At 37.3% G+C, this 25,075-nt stretch overlaps 2 protein-coding genes across 2 annotated transcripts; both read left to right on the top strand.

Moving 5' to 3' along the window:
- The first annotated feature begins 428 nt into the window (after window positions 1–428).
- LOC139963067 (serine/threonine-protein kinase pim-2-like) lies at window positions 429–4,247 on the top strand. Its single transcript, XM_071963551.1, has 5 exons — window positions 429–566; window positions 1,386–1,485; window positions 1,892–2,006; window positions 2,640–2,978; window positions 3,194–4,247. Exons 1-5 carry the CDS (start codon window positions 527–529, stop codon window positions 3,944–3,946), a joined length of 1,347 nt encoding a protein of 448 aa, XP_071819652.1. The 5' UTR covers window positions 429–526; the 3' UTR covers window positions 3,947–4,247.
- Window positions 4,248–7,081: 2,834 nt separating this feature from the next.
- On the top strand, window positions 7,082–25,073 carry LOC139962841 (uncharacterized). Its single transcript, XM_071963205.1, has 8 exons — window positions 7,082–7,096; window positions 9,955–10,044; window positions 15,733–15,837; window positions 17,160–17,262; window positions 18,039–18,071; window positions 18,520–18,604; window positions 19,773–19,893; window positions 22,572–25,073. The coding sequence occupies exons 4-8, from the start codon at window positions 17,192–17,194 to the stop codon at window positions 22,931–22,933; spliced, it is 672 nt and encodes a 223-aa protein (XP_071819306.1). The 5' UTR covers window positions 7,082–7,096; window positions 9,955–10,044; window positions 15,733–15,837; window positions 17,160–17,191; the 3' UTR covers window positions 22,934–25,073.
- The last annotated feature ends 2 nt before the right edge of the window (window positions 25,074–25,075 follow it).

The raw sequence follows: 25,075 nt of genomic DNA, 5'->3' as shown, positions 1-25,075 counted from the left end.
TGAGTACTGTACTGCATAAAATCTGCACATCGATTAGAATGCGTAAAAATATGCAAAACATTCAATGAAATTACGCAGGCGGCAGGCGCAAGTATGTGCTGGAATCATATTTCTGTGTGTATGAAGCAGAGACATGTTACAGCGCCTTTACGCTCCACAATAGGTTTACGTGCAGCGTAATACAGTAATATCGTTTGGTATATATACTTTTATTGGACAAAGATTTTGTATAGCGCCGTACCATATCTCTGGGATTGTCTATACGCGCAGAGCAATCTATACCTGCGCACTACGAAGAGCGTCCACGGCAGGTAAGGTAACCAGTATTAAAAGGGTATGCATTGATGCTTTGCGTACATGCGCGCACTATTTGCATATATAGTGACGAAACAGTGGGTTGTGCTTACCTTCACAATGACAACAAGAGACACACATTAAAACATCACATATACATATTGCTATATAAGCGTTACATACGTACTTTCGAAAGCTTCTAGAAATCTTTGTGATTTCATCGAATCAAAGAATGAATCAAAAATTAACTTTTGATTTGCTTCGCCTGGCTGGTAAGTAACACGATATTTTATTATCTGTGGGTAATTTTAAATAATCTATGTTAGGTTTTGATTTTAAAGTGTATATATAACTTTACTGACGAAAAGGTTGGTTGTCCTCTTCAAACTAAAATTAAACATCATAGAGAAATAAAACGTGATTTCAGATGAACAGCTATGATGACGTCACTCACACTACTGTTGCCAGATGCTTTCGAGTCAAGTTCAAAAGCACTTTACATAATATAATATAATATATATGCTCAATTGATTAATGGGTACATGAAATTGGCGTCGTATCATGCTTAGTACGACTAAAAATTGATGGCGAAAAATAGCGAATTTCCGGCAAAAAAACCGTTTACATAAAACTGCATGACAAACAGTTTCCTGTCTTACACTGTCTCTTAGGTATAGCTTCAGGGGCTTACTAAGCGGGTGGTGGTTGGGTGGGGGGGGGGTTACTGTACGGGTACCACTCAGGGAGGAGTGCCATGCCATATATTGATCATATAGTCAGTTCAAAGCTTTGACACATATAGCACCATTTTGCATCTAAGCCACTTTACATAAACTTCTTCAAAGGGGGAGGGGGACATCCCTTTAGACCCCTTTAGACCCCTTAGATCCCTCCACCAGGACGGTATCTCCTGCATGGGGTGACAAGGAAGGATCCGTTCTGGGTGCCAATTATTCTAGGTACACTACTTGGTAACATGTAAATTGAAAACAACCAATACGGTTAAGTCTTATGTGTCCCTTGAGGTTTACACTTTACTTTTACTTGACTACTATTTTCACTTAATTTATTCACCATTTCACCAATTCCAGGTTTACTTGGCTTCTGCAAGGATTCAAGAAACCGTTATGTTGGAAGAGAGATAGACTCAGTGTTTGATACACTGGCCTTGGATGTCAGCTCTTTGCTGAAGTAAGTTCTTAAATTTAAAGGTTTAGAGTTATAGCTGTGTGGGAGACAGGGATTCGCTGAGCCAAAGTGTGCATGTAGAGTACTGTATTAATTTTATTGGTTGAAAATTTAGCACAAATAGTATAATTTCCCACCTTCAGATTCTATTTTAGAGTTCTATCAAGAAAGCGGTATTTTTTCATCCATCTCTCTAATTTTAAACATTAGCAATCTGTCCCGGCTGACTGGAGTAGAAACAGCACATGAAATATTGCGTCTATTAGTTGATTATGTATGACGTAAGTGCAATACCAAACGAAAGCTTGGTGATTGGTCAGTTAAACCCTTCTCTTGTTTATCAACAGTCTTAAAATTCACTTTATGCAAACTTCCTATGAAGCATTTTAACATTTATCGTTGATTACAGGAGCTACAAGGAGATTGAAGATCAAAATCTGAAACTTAAAGAAGAACTTCGTCGTTCTTGTCGTTGCCGAGGACCCATGGCCGGCCCTAATGGACAAAATGACAATAAGAGAAAGGTTTGCATACTAATTTCTTTTTCCTGATCAATGTGTAAAGTGACTGTTATAAGAATAGGCTATTAACTTTGTCATATAGACCTAATATTGTTGTTATTATACGAAAGTAAATAACGGTAATATATTTTGATGTATAACAAATAAATAATAATAATAATAATAAATGAACTTATAAAGGGCTAAAATCTACGAAGTAGTCAATAGCGCTGTACAACCCTAATAGAAAAATAAACCTTAGCAAGCATAAATCAATTAAATTAGATGGAGAAAAAGATATGAATAATTAACAGATAGGATATAAGAAATAGGCAAGTGTTTAAACTTTTGTGAGGACATGGACCTACAAAATCAAAGGTTTATTCATGCGCTATAAGTGTAAAAATAAACCGCTGATCATACATGATGTAACCTTGCGATACCTAGGTTAAAAGGTCTTAGATCTTATGTATAGGATGAAAACTGATATAATGTTATGTCGGTAAAATCATACCATCTCTTTTCTTAGACGTGACGTTTTTTCTTTCTTGTGTACATAGTCTTAGGTCATTGATCACACCATCTACTCTCCCGCTCTACATTTCGGCTTCTCGTCTCAAGTAAGTTTTGATATCCTCCGTTTTTTTCTCTCTACAGAGGACTCGTAGCAGCACGTCTTCTTCTAGCAGTGGAGGAAGCACCAGTTATGGTAGCAGCGGTAGTAATACTAGTAACAGCCGCGGTGCTGTTGGTTACGGAGGTGGGAATACTCGTAACGGTGCCAGTACTCACAATAATGGCAGTCGGGCTAGCGGTGGCAGAAGCAGTACTGGTTCCACTTCCGGTTCCAGTCGACAGGTGTTAGTACCACGTGACAACATGGCCATGGTCAAGGCAGAAGTGCGAAGATCCGGTTACGAGCTTCTTAATGATCAGATTGGTAGAGGTGGTTTTGGTTTGGTCTACAACGGAAGACCTCTGAACAACTCCGGTCAGGTAAATAATACATTTTCTATAAGAAACATGTAGTTCTAAATTTCGTCAAACTTAACGTAATGTGCAGTTGGACATTTAATTCCATTTATAGTTTCGATATTGTTGTTGGCTCCATATTTTTAACGCTGTTTTTACTTTATACCATTATAATATTTGAAAATTACCTCATATTTTCAATATTACTTAATTAGCCTTCTCTTGTGATATCTTAACAGGAGGTTGCCATCAAGCTTACCTTATGCGATGATATTTATTCATGGACCAACCTCCCAGGTCAGAATGATCAGATACCTGTAGAGGCAGAAGCTCTGATCGCAATGGAATCTGTGACCAGTGTTGTGGATCTTCTCGGCTTCGGTGAGGTCTCCCTGGGCAACGATGATGTGTTCTTCTTTGTGATGGAGAAACCAATGGGATGCCTCTCGTTCGATACCTATTTAAGGCAACACAAGCCCCTGCTTCCATGGGTGGCCTTCTCCTTCCTCAAGCAGCTCGTATCGATGGTGTTGGCTATCCATCAATGTGGCTGGTTACATGGAGACCTGAAACCAAGTAACTTGTTGATTTGTGGTCAAGACCAGCTAAAAGCCATCGATTGTGGTCTAGCCAAGAAGCTCGTCAATGGTCAGTGTATCGTAACATCAGCTGGCGGTACAAAGGTATGGAACATGGCTCCCGAACGACGTAACGCTGGATCGTGCGACTTGGTCAAGTCTACCGTCTGGTCAGTGGGTGTCATGTACTATTACATGATCTTTGGACGGCTACCTTTCTCTTCTCTGAGGAAAGCACAAAGGAAGCCTTTAAAATGGCATTACAACATCCCCATCGGAGCTAAAACTATTCTACAACGTTTGTTAGATCCCGATCCGAACAGACGAGTTGTTATTGGGGATTTAGAGCAGCTGATCCAGACACACGCTCCTCTTAGTAACATGCATCTAACACGTTACTCCTGTCACCGCTGACCCAGGAGCGAACCTTTGAGACAATTGACTCAAACTTCTATTCATAAAACTTCTAATCCTATTATCAGAAGTGAAATTTGTTCTCTGCATGCAGTAAAGGACAAAAAGGATCGACTATGCAGATTTTGTTAGAGCTTGATCCGAAGAGATGAAGTGTTTTGGGAAGGATCAATATAGACGAAATGATCAACAAACACTGCAGTTTACTCATATTATAGCTCGCCGCTGTGATCCTTGAAGACCACATTCGAACTTATATACCAAGTGGCGTGACATTCCAGAAAACAAACTTTTATATTTTACAAATTTTTTAAATTTGATATTTCATTCATATTCATTAAAATAAAAGCTTTTCTTCTATAAAAATTAAAATAATTAAGTTAAAAGAATCTGTTTGTTGTGTTTTTTCTTTTGTATATTTGTTTATTTAGAGCAAAGAGAATTTTTTATTATTTTGGCACAATCTGCTTTATTAATAACGTCAACTTTGTTATATACAGGCTTGTAGTTAAGCCAGGACAGACGGGGCCTCCCCTCCCCCCCCCCCCCCTATCAATACAGACTACCTCTCACCACCATATCTGGCACCATCATGTATGTGTATACACAACTTCATAAGTTACAGGACATAGTGTAAAATAAATACACAAGTTAAAAAGTATCTACCAGACGCATAGGTTTTCCTGTGGCAAGCGTTAGGAGTAAGTACCATATTGTAGAAATTATATATCAGGCCGAGCCTAACCTAGCACCTGCGCAATGCCGACACGTGACCTGCGCAGTGCCTGATTCTATAGGGCCTACTATCAGCTCAATGACGTGTCATCACGAGGACATTGCTGCTTTTCATCAATTTGTATGGTGCTGCGTGTATCATCACAACATCTATAGGCCATGGTACATAGGGCATTTATGTGCTCTGTTTTCAATTTCCGTGCAACTGGTCGAGGGAGGGGCTAAATTTATCATAGACTGATGAAATAGGAGTTGCTAATCACAAATTGCTTTACCCCCACGCATGGTTGTGGTTAACGGAGAAGAAAAATTCATGGAAAAGGGAGTTAAATTGCCATACTTAAAACCCGTATACCAGTTCTACTACTATACTGTTTTACTGAAGTGAGAAAGTACACTAACACTGCAAGTTTCATGGGAGTTCACTCAATTTTTTTTTTTTTAATTCAGACCTTGAATGACATCATAAACGAATTGTAACTGCTGAAATATGTTAGCTAATTAACCAATTGGTTAATTAGATTAATTACTTAAAAAACATTGTTAACTAGTTAATTATCTAATAATCATTAATTATTAAAAATCCTACTAACTAATTAGCCAGTTAATTAATTAAGGCCATTTTAGTCAGTTGAAAGGATTGGGTATATATGGTAGAGAGCAAAAAGGAAGTTAATTTCAAATATTCTTCAAAACTTCATACACATCTTTGTTTGTAAAGAAAATTTGGACTGAGCAGGTTGTAACATGGACTTCCTATGATTATATATATATATATATATATATATATATATATATATATATATATATATATATATATATATATATATATATATATATACATATATATATATATATATATATATATATATATATATATATATATATATATATATATTATAAATATATATAAAATTTCTTCTCTTTCTTGATCCCTTGTCTACTAATCCCCATTCACGAAATGAAGTTGTATATATGTGACGTCATTCTCATGCCTGATCCGGTCCTGGAATCCATTCGGCTCACAATCCCTTGCATCTTACGCGTTAAAGGGTGTGAAGACTCGCGCACAAAGAAACGTCTCATGCCGGTAATCTGACCTAGTTTCGAATGAGGTGTAACAGAAGTGTTAGACACCACCATCGATCCCAGAAAATACACACACAGCTTTCTACCGTACGCGTACCATGCATGGAGGGTCATGTGATGTGCTCCAGGGTGGTACCAAACTTATATTTCTCTGTAGCAGTTCGAGAATAGTGTTAGTGACTTCTTGAAAGATTTGCACCAAGACGGATCGGACATGGGAACTAACGGCGTAAGAAGGTACTGGTACATCTCAACGGCATTTTTAGTGAAAATTCAGTTGAGAGTGTCGTCTGGAACATCGTTAAGTGTCGTCTGCTGTTCGCGTACATAACTCGATGTGTATTCATCAATCACTGCGTGTGAACCAAATCAGTAGTTCCACGGTTGTCAAGGGTGAGCGTTCAGTGCAACCACGGAATTCTCCATGGAACAGAGCCTAATGCTGCTAGACAGGAATATAGCTATCACGTTAGGCTACAGGCACGGTTATTGCAAGGTAACGGGTGTCGTCTGCTGCTCTAAGCACGCATACACTGTGGTTGTGGTCAAATCATCATGCGTAATGGGGAGAGTGATATATTAGTACTACTACTACCCTGGAACACATTACATGACGTACCATGCATGGTACGCGCGTATGCGCGTATTGACTTTGTGATAGTTTCTCCAGATTTATTAAACTCGATGATAGCTACGCTCAATACCCACAACACAGTGTACACAACAGCTATGGACATCTCAGGTCTAGATAAAGGATAACACGGTATAACGTTTCATTACTGTCTGCATTTTGTAGCGACAAGAAGAAAACTTCACTTGCAAGCAACGGAAAGTTAACCTTTTCAGAGCGCGGCACGCGGTTTGGGGTGAGTCTTCAATGCCATTAAGATCGGTCAAATGCAAAAGCGTAATGGACAAAGACTGTGATTAGATAAGACAGTGGCTTGGATAATTAAATTATTTTACCGTTAAGAGATAAAGGTATGTGATTTTAATCTTTCTATTACATAACAAGATGATTGATTTATGGGATATTAAAGTAGGCCTAGGGCTAGGCTTACGAATTTTTAGCCAGCTAGTAATACTTGCATACGATACGTAGCGTAGGCTAGTCAGGGCTAGGCCAAAGTAGCTCATGAACTAGCCTAGTGGGAACTTTTCGCAAACCTTCACACAAGAGACCATGGTGGATGTACAATAAAACGATGCACAATTAGGCAGGGCCTAAGGTTTATATGTGAATTACATCACACGGGCCTATTTCGAGGTTAACGTCTATGGGCAGCGCGGGCTGAAGACACTTCAGCAGTCACCAGATTTTTGCCGGTAAGCAAACACCAATCTTGCAAACTAAAAAGAATGACCGAATGACAATTGACTTTGTACAGGGTTAATTATCATTCGCGAATGACAGCGAATGACAACAAAAGACAACAAATGACAGTGGTGAGAAGAGATAAAATGATTAACGGAGTGGAGTAAATGCGGTTATTGCATGGTTTTCTGCGCAAAAATGAGTTGAGGAAAATCGCATGTTACGTGGTTGCAGGGTTTTGGTGTAATTTAGGGATAGAAACCACAGGGAAAGTTTTTATGCGAGAATGCGCTGGAGTGCTGTGCTTTTGACATTTACCTCTGTAGATTTATATAGAAAGATGAAGCCGTTTTAAGATTATAGTATTGTTAATTTCGAACGATTAAAATCGGAAAAATGATGTTAAATTTACTTTTTAAATCAGACATACAATTTTGCTTACTATAAGGTGCATTGTATCTTGTCTGTACTTTACTAGATCTGTAAGCCACGCACTTCGCGTCCGCTCGGTTTGCGTGGCGAGTTTAATATACCCTTGAAGTCTGAACTGTGATATCCGGTTGAAGCAAATGTCTGTGCTGTCATTACTGTCATTCGTTTAAGTCAACGCAATTTTTTAGTGTGCACAACATATTGTCAATCGTTATGTGTAACGCAATTGTCATCCGTTTTAGTAACACCCCACAAATCTACAGTGTATTTCTGTTTCTGTTAAATACTTGTTAAAACCCCTCTCGGGTATCACAACGAGGATGTTGTTATGCAGGGCAGCAGTGCTGGTAACACTAACAAACAATGCGTGGGCAATCTAGTTTCAAACACCTCAAGACTTGGGCTCTCAGTCTTTTATAGTCCTAGGATAGAAACTATACTGAAAAGCACGATGATTATCTGGAATTTTCTTTTTGGTATAGCGGCCACGTCTCCCTGGTTCAAGAAGGGATTAGTCTCGTTTGGGACTGCAACTAGGCCATTAATAATTTGATAAAAAAGCATGAGTCTGGCCCTTTTCCTTCTTTCTATAAGGGGTTCCCATTTAAAAGTCTGTAAGATCTCAGTGAAGCTGGATTGCCTACAGAAATCACAAGTTACAAAATGTGCTGCCTTCCTTTGAATTTTTTGTATTTGATCTTTTTCTGAGACATTATAAGGGTCCCAAATCTGAGCTGCATTTTTAAGAGTAGAAGGACATATAGGCCAATTCATGTATGATATCACTGTGTCGTTCTACTCTTGAGTAGTGCAGATAACGTACAGATAATGGCTCTAGCTAAGTAAAAAAAAATTCTTGACTTAATTGTTTCTTAAACGATCAGTGTTTAGTAGCAAATAACAACTACACAATTATTTGAAATTATTTGAAGTTTAAACTTCTGAAGAAGAGTATTTTAGCTCTGGCGATCAAGCTAGACCATAGTACTTAGTGAATGTATCTATTGTTTGTTTTCACTGGCTGATATGTCGGTTTGGGTACAAATGTCCTGGTAACAGCATCGATACTTAGAAGCCCGCCCTGCCTTATTTTGTGTGTTATGTTTTGGCAAAATTTGAAGTCTTTTATCACTGAATTCATTTTTAAAATATAATCACAAGATATTGTCCTTGATGAAGATGTGCTACGCATAGTTAAGTAGGAAAAACTTATTGCTAAAACTAGTAAAAGTGGTTAAGAATTGTGCAAACAGCAGTTACTGTGTTGTGTAGGTTTTAGTAAACGTTGTGGATATTTACCCGATCGTCGGTCAGATAAGGAACCTCACTTATTTACCCGATCACGATCACCCATTCATTAGTTTTGGTGGCCATCGACACAAATAAGAAATATGAAGCAACACCATAAAACATAAATTATTACGTATAGCAATTATTTAATAAACTTGTAAATAAATAAAAGGTTCAAGCAAAACAAAACTTAAAACCCTTGAAACACAAACAATCAATAGTCATTAGCCAAATTGGCCCGTTGACCTCCCCGAAGATTATAAACATTCTTAGGTTTGTAACCTTTTATACTGTTAATCTGGTGCCTGCCATCTTCGAGTAGCTGGGCTGCAGAACCGCCGGACCATTTGGTTAGATTGTCAATCCATCGTAAATGCGGTCGGCCTGGCTTACGTTTGTAACCGCAGGGTAGCCCACAGAGTACAGCACATGTAAGGCCTCCACAATGTACAGCATGTCCGAACCATTTTGCTTTATGTTGAAGAACAGTTTCAGACGAGAATAGCCATCGGCCCGCAATCTTAGTGTTTAGTTCCTCATTCGACACATGGTCCTTCCATGTGAGACCAAGCAAACGTCGCCAAATTTCTCTACCTAAAGCGTCAAGGCGACTCATGTCAGCCGCTTTTATGGTCCAGGTGCTACAACCGTATGTAAGACGAGATGCAACCAGAGCTCTGGTCAGGTGGAGTTTAACATCCATAGAGATACGATGCGACTTAAAATATGCACAGTTGTTGAGGGTTGCCTTTGTCATGGCTACACGAGCACGGATCTCACGACTATCGTTGAGATTGTCGGTGATTTAGGTGCCAAGGTATTTAAACTCAGGTGTACGCTTCAGAGGGTTGCCTCTATAATAGATGGTATCAACACTCATAGAAGTTTGAATAATCATGTATTCTGTCTTGTCCGGATGAATCACCAAGCCATAGTCATCAGCAATGTCTCCAAAGATATGCAACATTGCTTCAGCATCAGCAGCAGAGAGTGACTAGTCCAAAACGCCTAGCTTACGTTACAGTAGTAAAGTAAGGCCCCATTAGCTTACTGTTTGATCTGTTTCATTCTTAAACAATTATGAACTATATACTCTGTAGATACAAATTCTTCATGATCTTTTGCACATATCTTTCAGTTCCACCAGATGAGGAAGGTTGTGAAAATGTTACAGAATCTGAAACAAGCTCCTGCGACAGTAGTCATCCACTGAAGCGAGCACACAAAACCTTGACAGGTAAGAATGGTTTGATATTTCATGTATTGATTGATAATGAGTTCGACAACTGCGTACATATACAAAAAATGTCTTTTGTGATGTTCGGATTGAAGTGTACCCCAATACAGGTCTGGTGACAAACTTTGTTTTACTGTACTTGGCTGTGTGCTGAATGTCATAACCACCTTTCATTCTATCCTACTTAGTAGCCCCCCCCCCCCCTCCACTCATATGTCTATTGGCATTGGACACTGTGAGGTAAGTAGTATGGAATATGTATCCAAAGGTCATATAGGGATACAGTGAGAGCTAGGCAAATGTTTAGCACCCTCAACTATAAATTCCTTGAAATAAGATGGACCCAGGGTTTGAGATAAGCAGGGGTACATGGGCTAAATAGCTTGTCTTCAACATATGAATATTTCCCCTAACGTTGCCTATGTGTAAGTTGACATAAGGTATTTCATTTGATAGGCCTGTGAGACAGTAAAAGCCACATATGTGTACATGACAGTCCCTAAAACATGTTCATATGTCTTCAATGGGTCTTTCCTACATAATAGCCCCCTCTCCCTCCACGTAAAAACACAAATTCATGTCCATTGCACATTTTGAGGTATGTAGTATGTAATATGTATTCAAAGGTCATGTAGGGCTTCGGTGAGAACTAGCTAGGCTAATATTTAACATCCTCAACTATAAATTCCCAGAGAAAATGGTCCAATGACAAACTTTGTCTTAACTGTACTGTTCATTTAGCTGTATGTCTTTAACATATGGATATGTCCCCCTAATGTTGCCTATGTGTAAGTTGACACAAATTGTTTAATTTGACATTTGTCTTCAATGGGTCTTTCCAACTTAGTAGCCCCTCTCCCTCCACACACACACAAATCCATGTCAATTGCACATTGTGAGGTATGTAGTATGGAATATGTATTTAAATGTCATGTACAGGGCTATAGTGAGAGCTAGCTACAGTTTAATGCTACAGGCTAATGTTTAGCATCCTCAACTATGAATTCCCAGAAATAAAATGGTCCAGTGACAAATTTTGTCTTAACTGTACATTGGTGCATGCTTATGATCTACATTTCATTCATTTAGCTGTATATGTCTTTAACATATATATGAATATGTCCCCTTAATGTTGCCTATGTTGAAGTTGACACGAAATGTTTAATTTGACATAAGACAGTGGAAGCAATGTGTGTACATGATAATTCCTAAAACATGTACACACGTCTTCAATGGGTCTCTCCTACTTAGTAGCCCCCCCCCCCTTTTTCAAACACACAAATCCATGTTCATTGTACATTGTGGGGTACAGAATGTAGTATATGGAATATGTATTTAATTGTCATGTATGGCTACAGTGAGAGCCAGCTAGGCTAATGTTAAACATCCTCAACTATGAATTCCCCGAAATAAAATGGTCCAGTGACAAATTTTGTCTTAACTGTACGTTGGTGCATGCTCATGATCTACATTCCATTCATTCAGCTATATGCCTTTCCTTTCTTGAACATATATATATGAATATGTCCCCCTATTGTTGCCTATGTGTAAGTTGACACATAATTAATGTTTAATTTGACATATGACGGTGGAAGCAATGTGTGTACAGTACATGATAATTCCTAAAACATGTACGCACGTCTTCAATGGGTCTCTCCTATTTAGTAGCCCCCCCCCCTTTCCAAACACACAAATCCATGTACATTGTACATTGTGGAGTACAGAATGTAGTATATGGAATATGTATTCAAAGGTCATGGACATATAGGGCTACAGTGACCTAGGTAAACGTTTAGCATACTCAACTATAAATTCCCTGACAAAAGATGGACCAGTAACAAACTTTGTCTTACAGTACATGGCTGCTTGCTGAATGGCCTACCTACTACAGTATTCATTGAGCTACATGTCTTTAACATATAAGGAATATGGATTTAAGATGTCCCCCTAATGTTGCCTTTTTTGTAAGTTGACAAAAAATATTTCATTTTAGGTTTGATAAGTGGAGGCCACATGTGTTCATGACACACAGAAGTCTATGTTCATTCTATATATAGCAGGAATTCTTTAGTCTATACCTAGTGTATGGAAGATGTAACAAAACATTCAAAGTTCGTGTAGTGCTTCAATAAGAGCTAGACAGGTTTATCATCCTTAAAAGGATTGTCTGGTGGCCCAAAGAAGTTACCTTAAAAAATGATAAATACTTTTCCAAACATGTTGTCAAAGTATGAGAACGCTAATGTTGCATTTGACAGAGAAAAGATTTTTTAATCGTTAAGGATGGACACTTCCAATATGACATCAACTACAGTATGCTAATGCATGATTGCGACATAACCAACGCTTCATACAGTACCTACAGTAATCACAACAAAAACCACGTTTGTATACAGATTAATTTCTTCCTTAATTTTCAGTGAAATTTCTTAGATATGTTTTCAAGAACTCCTTAATCCGCCATATATTTAGTGGATCGGTGGTTTCGTTGTCTTTGTGTAACACAAGATAAGTTTTAACAGCAGACTCTTCGTTGTTTTTGCACTATCCAGCTCCTGCGCGAAGAATGTTCGCATGTAGGCTACTCTAACGTTTACAATCGGACAGTTCTGCGAAGCCTAAGCTGCTCTGACATCGGTTCCGCCAAGTTTCATCTTTCGGTGTTCCAAATGCCTTTCAAGTTTCTCTTTACCTGTAAATTTGATCCGTGAATTTTATTTCTGCGATTTCGAAGAACAGTTTAAGAACTGTGGTTTCAGTGTGAGAGAATATTTTGTGCAACGCTATACGAAATGATACCATATGTTACGTAATCGGGCAGGTGAATAAGTGGGTTACATAACATGAGAAACTGGTGAATTTGAAAACCAGATTTCTACAAGAAGAAAACGTCGAATGGGGACAATTTTTACATGGTTAGCAAGAGAAAAATTTATAAATAACTACAAGGACAATGTATCAAAATCTTCCACCAGACAATTCCTTTAACTAATAATTTCCCGAAATAAGATGGACCAGTAACAAGTGTCTCACCCTCATTCGTAAATGGTTGTATGCTAAATGTCCTACTTACCATTCATTGATCAGGTATATAATTTCAACATTTCAATATTTTGAGGTATTTTAAATTTTGAATATCCTAATGTTACTCATTAAATATGTTACTCATTTGGTATGTATGTGTATACCTAATGTTACTTATATATGTAAAGGTGACACAAAATATTGTTTAAGATAGTGGAAATCACATGTATACCACCTCCTATTTATTCGTGTACATGTCTTCTCTCTGGTGGTAAATCCATAACTGTATGAACTCCCTGGAATAAGTTGGACCAGTGACAAGTGTCCTACTACAGTATGCACACGCATGGATGGCTGCATGCTGGGTGTCATATGTACAACATTCAGTTTGTTGTAATATTTAGCTGTATTTTCTTCAACATATTGCAAATTTTGATTATGTCTTGCATGCAAAAACTCCAAGTGCGATCAGTGGCATACAGTAGTGAGCATTATCAGCACCCAGGGGCAGGGTGCCCTATACCCTGCGACTTGGGGAAAGTTCCCTTGCTCCTCTCACTATGCCACTGCAAAAAATAAAGGGTAGTTAAAAAAGTGTGCTTACTAAATCATTCTGAACAACACATGTGTTGAATGACATACTTTAGTGAGGTGTCCAACAGTACATGGCTATGGGCTGAATACTGTAGATGGACTGATTAACATACAGTACAGTCCATGTAAGTCTACCATTACGGCTACTAGTCAGAAGAAATCACACTGTTGTAAATTAATTATTAGAATACAATATTTGTAGTGATATGATGTTCTTGAATATGGAGTCAAAGGATACCTGACATTCTTATATGTCAAACCATCAATATCTACCTTAGTGTTCAACCGATTATGCATAACAGAAAATACCGATTACCGATTATTTTTTCCATAATCGTACCGATTCCGATTCCGATTATTTGAAAATGAGAAAATATCCCCTATATACGAAATCGGCAATAAAGTTTGACAGAAACAATAATTGTTGTGATTTTCCCCTGTTTCCTTTTGCTTCGTTGTTATACAAGGCTCTAAGGTATCATTTTGTATGTACCAAATTACCTCTGGAGTTTCTCGGAAAGAAAAAAAAAGTGTTTTTTTTTTTTTTAAATTTCCAAAATACGGAAATATGACATCCTACCTAGTCAGTACTGTGCTAAGCGAATGGCCTAACCACCTCGACGTGAATGTCACCTGTTAATGGCTTGTAATGGGCTAAGAATAGTTACTCAAAATATCCATCTCAAAAAGTATCTCAGACAAGCCATCCATCTTCAATCTTTACCAAAGTGTAAATTTTAATGACATGTTGCCTTCATTCCTACATTATTTTCTACTTATTTGCAGTATTATACTGTTTATGAACAAATAGAAATGTTACGAACTTCAAGTTAAACATACCTATTCGTTACCTATTTAACTCTATTCAGGTTCAATTAGAAAATGTAAGCTTAGGCCAATCAAACTGAAAAGCAAATTGTACCATCGTAACTTGTTTAAAATTACTCTAAAATGTAATACCAGATTGATGTAAAGAAATAATAACAACTAGAAACTACTCCAATATAAAATATAACATTACCTCTATAAGACTTATCACTTACAGTACCTTCCAAACATATGCCGATTTCCAGCAAATTGAAAGTTTGCTACGCATTTTTTTTTTTTGGCAAACCGATGGTTAGGCTACATTTCTCATTGACTTAGTGTGGTTGTTAGGCTAACATGTGGTCGAAGATTGCAGTTTCCGTGGATATTTTTATTTTTTATTTGCGACACAACTAGAGCGAATAAACAGATGTCAGGGTTAGATTTTCATGCAGTTGACTTAGTGTGAAGTAAGGCTACCATGTGGTCGGAGATTTGTGAGGATTTTAGGTTATTTTCGCTGGTACTGAAATTGCTTCGTGCACGCTGTAATTTTCCACGGTAACTTCCCGGGGATTGTGCGCGACCCTACCGCACTGCTTCAAATTTGATGTGAGATGTGAAAACTGTTTGCGCGATTCGCGCTGCAACTGCAATTCCTAGCTAAAGCAAACGCATGTCAAAATTAATTTTACACAGACACCTGATATAACGATTGCGATTTTCTTATATTTCTTTTTCAAACTCGTAATTGTGCTTTAGGAGGGCTTTTCAGCACATCGCTCCCGCTTATTTCCGACCCTGTCGAGCACATTCGTTAATTCGCGAAATTGGTATTGCTGCTATGCCTACTGTGCCAAGAAATTTGAAGTCACTAACCACGAGGGAAGCAAAATCGGCGACCCTGGCAGCGTAAATTGATGAAAGTATACACTGTGAAAGACGTATAGAGGGTGTCTTATTTTAATATTTCGTAGTAAAAGAACAAACCTAATACATCAGTTGATATTTTCAACTTCCATATGTTTTTGAATAATGATATTTTCACCTTCCATATATTTTGAATAATCGGTATGACATAACTGGTATTCCACGTAATTTTTACCGATTCCGATTATGTTCCGATTATGCAATATTCGTACCGATTCCGATTCCGATTAGGTTAATCGGTTGAACACTAATCTACCTATCAATTTCATGTTGAAAGAATTAATTTCATATTTAAAATTAAATAGTACATGTTTTTTTTATTTTGGTTTGCAGGTACCCTGGATGAAGATAGTGAAAGTAGCGATCTTGACCAAGCATGTTCTTCCAGATCAACCCCAAAGAGAGTTTGTCCAACAAGGCAAAAAGCATTGTTGCCTGGTAAGGAAAATTATTATCCTTAAGCCAGGGACATATGCAGGGGTCCCCAAACAAAGTCCAATCTGAAAAAGGTTCACTTTGCACTAATGGCACGCACACAGTCCCACACATTGCTGGACCTCTGTTGACCGCACATGACCTTTGACTGCCGAAAAAAAGTAATAGAAATAATTCACTCACTATGGGGCATGGTGGCTTAGTGCCTTGTGCATTCGACTCGCAACACACAGGTTGTGAGTCTGAGTCCCACACGTGGCATGGTCAATACGTTAAGTCCTTGTGCAAGACACTTTACTCTATTTGCTTCAGTCCACCCATCTCTAAAATGTGTGCTAGCTTCGGCTAGGGGTTAGTTAGCAACGGATTGACGGATTGGGGGAGTGTTTCACTCTAATTTCACTTGCATCATGGAAACCAGGTTTAAGCACTGACCTTATGAGCCATCTGGCACAGAAGAAAACCTACTTACCTTACTATGGGTAACCTACCCACCAAGTACTGTATAAGCTCAATTGAATTTTACCTCATTAAGATATATTGTTTACAAGGTTTTTATGTTTGACCACTGTTAACCTCCACATTAAACAATATGGATCATATAAACACTCGAAAGAATACACATACTAAGTATGAGCTCAATTGAAGTATGTCTTGTCAAGATAAGGTGTTTAAAAGGTTGTCAGTGTTTGACATCTGTTGTCCTTTGAGAAAAACAATAGGGACCATGTACTTCTTCACTATGAATAATCTACATAACAAGCATGAATTTAATTGAAGTTTGTCTCAAATTATGATGATTAAAAGGTTAACAGTTCTTTTTACCTCACATGAACTTTGACCTCAACCAAAAGCAATAGGGACCATGTACTCACAAAAAGGTATTCTACCTACCTAGCATGAGCTCAACTGAAGTTTGCCTTAAGTATCAAGTTATTATGTTTACAAGTGGCATCACATGCATGTCACTTACATATACACATATACATCCATACACACAATCGTGACTGCATAGACCTGTTTCTTTTGCTTCTGTTCAAGTCATAGTTGTAGTCACACTACAAAATACTCAGTAAAATACTGTACTGTATCTTAAATTGATGCTGAAGAATTGGTCATATGATGCTAAGATCAACTAGAGATAGCTATATTGTGCTAACCACCATAGCTGAGAAGAGCAGATTGGGATTTTTCAATACCTGTTTGCCAAAAAGATTACACTTCAGTAAAACTACTACCAGTGGCAATTCAATTACCTGTTGGGTTCATGCCTAATTCTGAAACAGATATCATTCATAGCATTTTAATAATTTTTTTTGTTCAAGTTGATCTATATGAGGAGGACTATGGAAGTGAAATGGAATCTGATACAGTCTTGGGAAAACAGCAACAAACAATTGTAGAGATTACACTAATCCTTTACTACAGGTAGGATGTTTTTACGATTTTTTATGGAACAGTGTGTATAATATGTCATAACCTAATCTAGTTTGTTACGTACTAAATCCCTTTTGTTCTAAAGGCTACAACAATGCATTGCCAAACCACTGTACATGCTCGTAAACAAAAAAAGGTCTTGGAAAACCCAGTCCTACAATTTTAAATAAGATAAAAGGAAGATTATAAAGTCCAACCTTCTTTATTCCAATACTAATCCCATGTTTAAAAAATACTGTATTTGAAACTTATTTTCTTCTTGTAGAACAGTTATCCAATTGGTATTTTGTGTACATATTAAAAATATTTAATATTAATAATAATTTAAGAAACACATCTCAATAAATACAGTATATCAGCTTCCTTCGTACGCATTCTTTTGTTGTTATTAACACTATTAGTGTCTCCTATGGATTTTTTTTTTACAAAGTTTGTCTTTTATCAGGAAGTACTTGTACTGACAGAGAATAATAGATAACAAACAAAGAGGAAATATTCATTTAATAAGGTTAGTTTTCATTACTCATACGCCCAGTTCAACCCCCCAAAATAAAAACACAGGTAGAGACATTAATAAAAGTTGGGTCACATTTAGGAATGTAAATACCAATTTGGATCACATAAAGAATGCAGATACACCAATGATATCTAGTAGTGGAGATATAAGCTAGCAGTGGAGTTTCAAACAGAGAAATTTACGAAGTTGACTTGTCCAAGAACATACACCTGCAAAGGTCATTCATTGACTCTCCACTTTTTTTCAACAGGACATCAAATAAACAAGCGTTTGAAAAAACCTGCTGAGTATGTTATAATGCTAATTTGCTTTTTTTAACGATCCCTAAAAACATGCACATATTTCTTGAACAGGTCTATTCTACTTAGTAGCCCCCTCCCACCACACACACAAATACATGTCTATTATACATGTATCAGAAATTCATTTGGTCTATGTGTATCATGTGCATATATGGTTGTATGCTGAATCTCCTACCTACCATTCATTTAGCTGTATATTTTAAATATGTCCTAAACCATAAAATATGTAGACTATCATTGGACAAATTTTAAATTAGAAATTATGCAGTTGTTAAAGGTCAAAGTGCATTGTAGATCCATTCCATCATAGAAGAGATGAGATGCCATGGATTGACATCTTGTCTTATGTTTTAATCGTAATAGATGCTTAGATCCCATAACAAGGGAGTTTATTAGGCAAGTTTCATTCGTTTCTGTTTTTCTCGACAGGAAAGATATGATTGATAAAGATGGCTACCTTCAAGGTATGCAAGGAATTAAGATGACTAATGAAGAAATCCATGACAGAATGAAGGTGAGATGACAAAACTATTAATTAATGGATCATTCAACTGTCAATTTGAGTATAGTTTCATTAGTTTAATGTAAGTTTAATCGCTTTGTTCAAGGGCTGTCCTAACATTGTTGGTGTTTAATATCATTAGATGCAATGTTACATTGCGACTGACATGCAACATCATGTAACATGTTGAAAATTTCAAGTTTCCTTGCTTACACTACATTCGTGTTTAATAGAATGCTGAGTGAAACTACCCACTGCTGTAGGTGATGAAGCATTTGGTGTTTAATCCGCAAGCTCCAGCTCATTCATTGGGGCTTAAATTTCAACTCCTACCCAGATCCCAACAGAGAGAGTAAGTGACGTCAGCTCCTGTACAAGACAATAGCATAAGAGACCTTGGTATGAACAGACCTTATGGGGGAAAAGTTAACACGTCATTTAAAGGATTGGTTCAGGTGTCTGACATGTCTATCTTGTATGAAAGAAACTACCATGATAGCATGCTCTGTTAAGGAGATATCACACTTTGAAGATTTCAAAATTTCTTTGCAAATGACTGGTGTAGCAAGACTAACTGTGAGGTTGTGATGTCACATCCTCACTTCCTTAACATGTGTCAATATCTTTCATTAAAAATTAATTACATTTTTTGTCTCAAATCTAAAAAAATATAATCAAACATTCTTCAGATGTTAAATCTCAAATACTTCCCTTGACACATATGAGATCTCCTGACATATCTTTTGGTTGTAAGTCATAAAATCTTACAAAATATTTTAATTAAATAACAAAGACTTTTCAGGACTGTGAGGATATGACGTTACAGCTAGTCTGATTTTAGCAGTTTCTACACAATCAGATAGAACTTAAAACTTGAATATCTCCTAAACGGAAAAAGATATTTGAATAATTTCTTCACTATTGGATTTCTTTTATTGTCCTCTTTCATATAAGATAAACATTTGTGACACCTGAACTAGTCCTTTAATGAAAGTGAAAATATTCCCCATCTTGGTGGGGTGGAATTCATTTCCCCTGTGGGTTGTATAACAAAAGAGAAATTTGTAAGCAACGATGATTATTAATGCATCTTTGTGTGTTTGATTACTAATCCATCTTTGTGTGATTGATTATTAATCCATCTTTGCGTGATTGATTATTAATCCATCTTTCTGCTTAGACGTTGAAGGACAGCATAGTAAAATCAGAGGATTCCGTGAAGAGACTGGTAGCAGAGATCAAGATGCTAGGTCAAAGGGTCGTTCAATCTCATAAAGCCGTACAGAAGGAGGAAGAGCCAGGTACAGTTTCAAGTTTCTTCCATTTGGGATTGGTACGTTGAGAGTACAAGATGGATATGATGCTCGCATTGTATAAAATAATTATTAACTGTATGCTGGAGACAATGGGTTGTAGGACTATTGTTTGCGAGCGGGTCACAGATATGGTCATGTGCAAAGAAAGTTGGAATTAATTTCAAAACTAACCAATGAGTCTGTCTTGCGTACAAAGATTTACTTCGCTGCTAAATAAACCCGAGCGGGTGTAGCAGGAGTGTCAAGCATAATTCAGGGATGTTTAAATTCGGTTAAAATGTTCTATTTATGGTAGTTCGCAAGCGAAGATGTTACCTAACTTATATGGAATTGATACCAAGTTTTTGTATTGAATGAGTGCAGTTTTTAAATTTATGTCCCCGCCAACCCCACCCCACCCCCGGAAAGAAGTATCCCTAACCGTGATGAATATCACTGAGTAATATTCAGTCTTACCGAAGGGCGATGGAGTACAACAGAGTTGAGGAGAGTGGAATTTTCCGAACGTTAAAGAATACATCAAGTTTATTTCCTCCGTCCTCAGATTCAGTGTAAAGTACATTTGGTGAATATTGTAAGGATAACAAGCTCGTTCCCTTTTTCCTAGAACTGAATAAGTATTCACACTAAGCAAATTGCTCTTTTTACCCATCATGAAAGTAGCTGTGCAGTTACTAGTGTATTGGAAACAATATCATACCTGCCATTAGTTTTGCCACTGTGCATTATTTTTTTTGGGGGGGGGAGGGTTTCCCTTAAATTGTATGTGCATTGTGTCACGTTTGTTTTCACAAATAAGGCTTTGGTCTGTGCAGTGATAATTTTTTCCTATAATCCCAGAGATATAAATATAAATATATTTAGAGGAAAATCTTGAAAAGGGTGTAACAATATAAACGTCGGGTCGGGTCAGATCTTTCTGGAAACCCTACATGTAAAGAGACTAGGAGAGAATTGGTCAGGGAGGATGGGAGAGGGGGGGCGGGTCTTGGTGGAATATTTAGGTACATTGTAGTTATTGTGTGTTGTTCTCCATCTCAATTAAAGACCTGTAATTTATTTGTAAATAAACACCCAGTTACTTAGTATTTTGCTGTTTTGGATGCACTGCCAGGGGTGGGACCTAGATTCCCCATCTCTTAGTTTTTGTCTGTAACCCCACCAAAACACATATCCAGTACCACTAAACCCACTCCGAACTCTGTTGCTCCATTTACCCGGGCGAATCTTGCTATGAATTTGACTGACTTGCTACACAAGTGCAAAGATATTGTGCATTTTTTTTCCATTAACAAAAACTCTAGTATTATCATCAATATAATGATAAACAAAATGGAGAAACTTTCAGCACATGTATTCAAAATAGTAAACACTTACACTTACTTATTGCCTCCACTCCACCCACCACTTTAATATTCTGGCTTTGCTTTCTGATTATCGTAGGTTTGAGATGTAGTACATTTCTCCATCCGTGTTACTGTCAGATAATGAAATGAGAATAAGAATTAATAAAATTGTAAAAGAAATGTTTCCTTCCTCGACAGCATGACTTCATATCCGTCACTTCTTCAGTATCTACCTAAATGACAATTGTAGGCTGAATTGTAGACACAATAATGTCGTAGTCCACCAGAACAGGGTTAATTTGAGATTTTACACTCATACATTGCTGATCCAGTTTCAAGCTATTCACCGTTAAAATATGCTAAACCTCCGGTATGTTCCTTTAAAGGCTAACTTGATGATGTTATCAGCTCTTCTAGTACAGGCTTTAATGTTAATGTTAACCCATTGCTTTACATAAATTCTAATAACTCACTCAACCAAAGCATGTTCCTTTAACTTGATATTAAAACAGCAACACCCTTGCACCCATTGCATGAAAATTAAACACCATCTGTCCAAAAGTTGACAAATTTTTACTACCACTGTAAACATGTCATATGAGACAGGTAAAACTCTTTTTGTGATTTTGTGTTGGATCTGAGGAACTGAGCTAAATGGTTAAAGTATTAGGCTAAATAGTCTTGTCACTCTAAACCGATGAACCTCGGCAAATTAAAGGGTCGTTCCCTCAAAAATTAAAAGTGGCATAAAAAATCCAGCCTGGCCTGATAGGACTGTTTTTCAACGGTCACAACAAATTAACTGAGGTTTGTTTCTAAAGTCATCTTTTTTATGAAGTTTTCCTTCATGTCTTTCCAGTGTAATATAGCTTGTAAATCTATTGCAACTCAAATACTTTTGGCCTTCATGTTGTAATATATTCATTTTTTTTTACATTTTTTGTATACATTTTATAATAAAATTCTGTAACTACTGAAGTTGATACAACAATACTAGACATTTTACTAGTAGATGGGTTATAAATGAAAAAAAAAAAATTGACATTTCTGACATTACATAAGTTAAGGAAATCTTTAAATGTTCTTACATCTCTTTCTGTGGCTCTGACCCCTTCCCACCAAGAAAGCGTTACTCCCCCACCCCCTCCCATCACCCAAAGCAATCTGTTTTCGCCCTTAAAATTATTCGCTATCGTCGACTCATTCGAGTCTTCAAATGTAACATGCATGATCGACACTTTATGCAGAGTACTTTCGTCTACATGGCTTGTGTATTCCTATCTAGTAATTTTCTTTCATACTCTTTTTTATGGACAGAACCACCTATGGTGTCCACCATGGAACAGCTCCCCGAGAGACCTCCAGAAGACTTAAATTTGGAAGAGACTTGGGAAGATGACGAAACATCAGACAGAGACAATATATTGGAATCCAAAGCCCCTGTAGCCAATAGTCTCATTATGGACATGAAAGCTTCCATCTCATCTCCGAGTAAAGTTCGGTCTAACTCGGACCGGATCAAGAAAGGCTTACAAGACGATAACCTCCTGAAGGCAGAAGAAGACAGAAAAGTTTGTTCCAATTCTGGTAGCGACGTGCCAAACGCTTCATCAATCCAAAGAGACAAGCTGAAGGGATTAGAAATAGGACTAAAGTTGAAAAATCGGAAAGTGATTTGATCCAGCTACCAGATAGACCTGCCGGTCTCCAACTTTCAGGATCACAAACTTTTTGAGCCACTGATGTTGCAGCTTCATAAAAGATATATATATATATGTTATGTAAGCTTTTCTACTTTTTTTTTTGTATGACCATGTGTGTAAATATTGAAGCACTAAGGATATGCAGTTTTTTTCCCTTAGCATCAGATAAAATGGAGAATACTGTTATGAAAGCTTTACTTAAAACACTTGAAATATTGCTTTCCTAAATTTTAAGGAACATTTTGGCAGAATTTTTTCTGCAGAAATCTATCTATATTTCATGCATAGTCTTGAATACTTCTGCAATACCATAAGACCATCTCTGCCCTGCACCTAAAAATACAGGTGGTTTTTCTCTCTTGCATGTTTTCAAAAGTGCTCTTCTCAAGGGTATTGTGTTGAAAATTTTCTCAGATTTACAGATGGAAATTATGAAAGGTTTTTCGTTAAGGATGGTCATGTGATGATGCTAAAAGATAATCTAATGCATAAAGAGTCTGTAAATTCAGAAGAGAGGAATTTATAAGTGTCCTCTGCCAGGAATCTTGGATTGATTCCTAGCCAAAATGCAAAAAGAAATCTAGGCATGTATGTATGCAGGTAAACGTATGTATATGTGATGTTCCAACTTGTAAATGGGGTGACTCACCAAGCATATCTTGCATGAATTCCATGCAAATTAGGATGTAAATTTACAGCACTGAATTCTTTGGCTGCTCCAGCTATTGAGCGGAGTCAAAGGTCAATTGAGGTCATCAGCGGCCAAATACAAAAACCTCATAGTCGAGTTTAGTGAACATATGTAGCATCGGTAAACGTATGTATATGTGATGTTCCAACTTGTAAACGGGGTGACTCACCAAGCATATCTTGCATGAATTTCATGCAAATTAGAATGTAAATTTACAGCACTGAATTCTTTGGCTGCTCCAGCTATTGAGCGGAGTCAAAGGTCAATTGAGGTCATCAGCGGCCAAAATACAAAAACCTCATAGTTGAGTTTAGTGAACATCTGTAGCATCGGTAAAATGTCATAGTTAGGTGGTAGGTCCCCCTCACTGAGCATTACACTTTGAGCAGTTCTGTTAAGAGGTCAAATGTAAATTGGAGTCATCAGCTGCCAAAAGCCTGAAATTCTTGTCGACATATTTAGCTTCAAAATCAAAGCTGCAATTATCCTCATGTAATCGCACACCTGGTATGATGGTGCCACCACTGTGAGTTCTCCATTGCAATCATTTCCTTTTGGTGAACATAATTTGGTCAACTTCAGTTTTAGTTTGTGAAGTGGCTCAAATTACAGATAGGTCTGAAGTAACCTTGAACAATGCATAAACAGTCAATCAGGTAAATGATATCTGCTTCAGAAGTGATAATCATGTGTTGGATGATCTTAAAACACACCTCAAGTGATCCCTGGCAGTTGTCACTAGTTGAGTCTCAAGGGGGTTAACAGGCTGTCTGAAAAGTTGCCTTCTTCTGTGTAGTATATATACTACATGGCTTTGGTTTTGAAAATATTTTAGTGTATTGAAGGGGTAGGTTGGTGGCAGAGCTGATTTGCTAACTCAAAGTAAGGTAAAAGTTAATGTCCATTTGTTCATACATATTCAACATCTATGAGTCTATATTTCACATAAAAGGAAGACTGTTCTTTCTGGGTTTTAAACCATTTTTGGCCATAAAACTTATGTACTGTAAAAACGTTATCAGAATAGGTTGATGTCTAAAGAGTGAGTTAGTACATGTTTTGTGGTCTAGGGAGCTTGAATTGTCTGATCATTTCTGGTTCCCACTTAATTCTTGCACAAATGTTAACTCACTTGACTCTACATCAGTCAGATAGTCAAGTGGAATTTTGTGCAAATTATATGGCAAGAAAATCACAATTCTTTGCCCCCTGTCTAGAGAATGCTAAAACTCCTCTCTTTTGGGGGTTTGATATAGATGCAATATTTTGTTGGCACTAAGTGGACATAGTTTATATGCAAGTTTTGGTTATTTTTTTTTACTTGTAAGCTTCAAAAGAATATGTGAAAAATCGGTGGTGAGTTTTTTTTATTACTTGTGCTTTCACTGGGAGAATAAAAAAAGAAGAGCATGAGTTGAAATTGAACC

This window comes from Apostichopus japonicus, chromosome 21 (genome assembly GCF_037975245.1).
Source record: "Apostichopus japonicus isolate 1M-3 chromosome 21, ASM3797524v1, whole genome shotgun sequence".
NCBI lineage: Eukaryota > Metazoa > Echinodermata > Holothuroidea > Aspidochirotida > Stichopodidae > Apostichopus > Apostichopus japonicus.
Note: the sequence above shows the minus strand (reverse complement) of the source record. Positions and strands in the feature narration are given on the sequence as shown.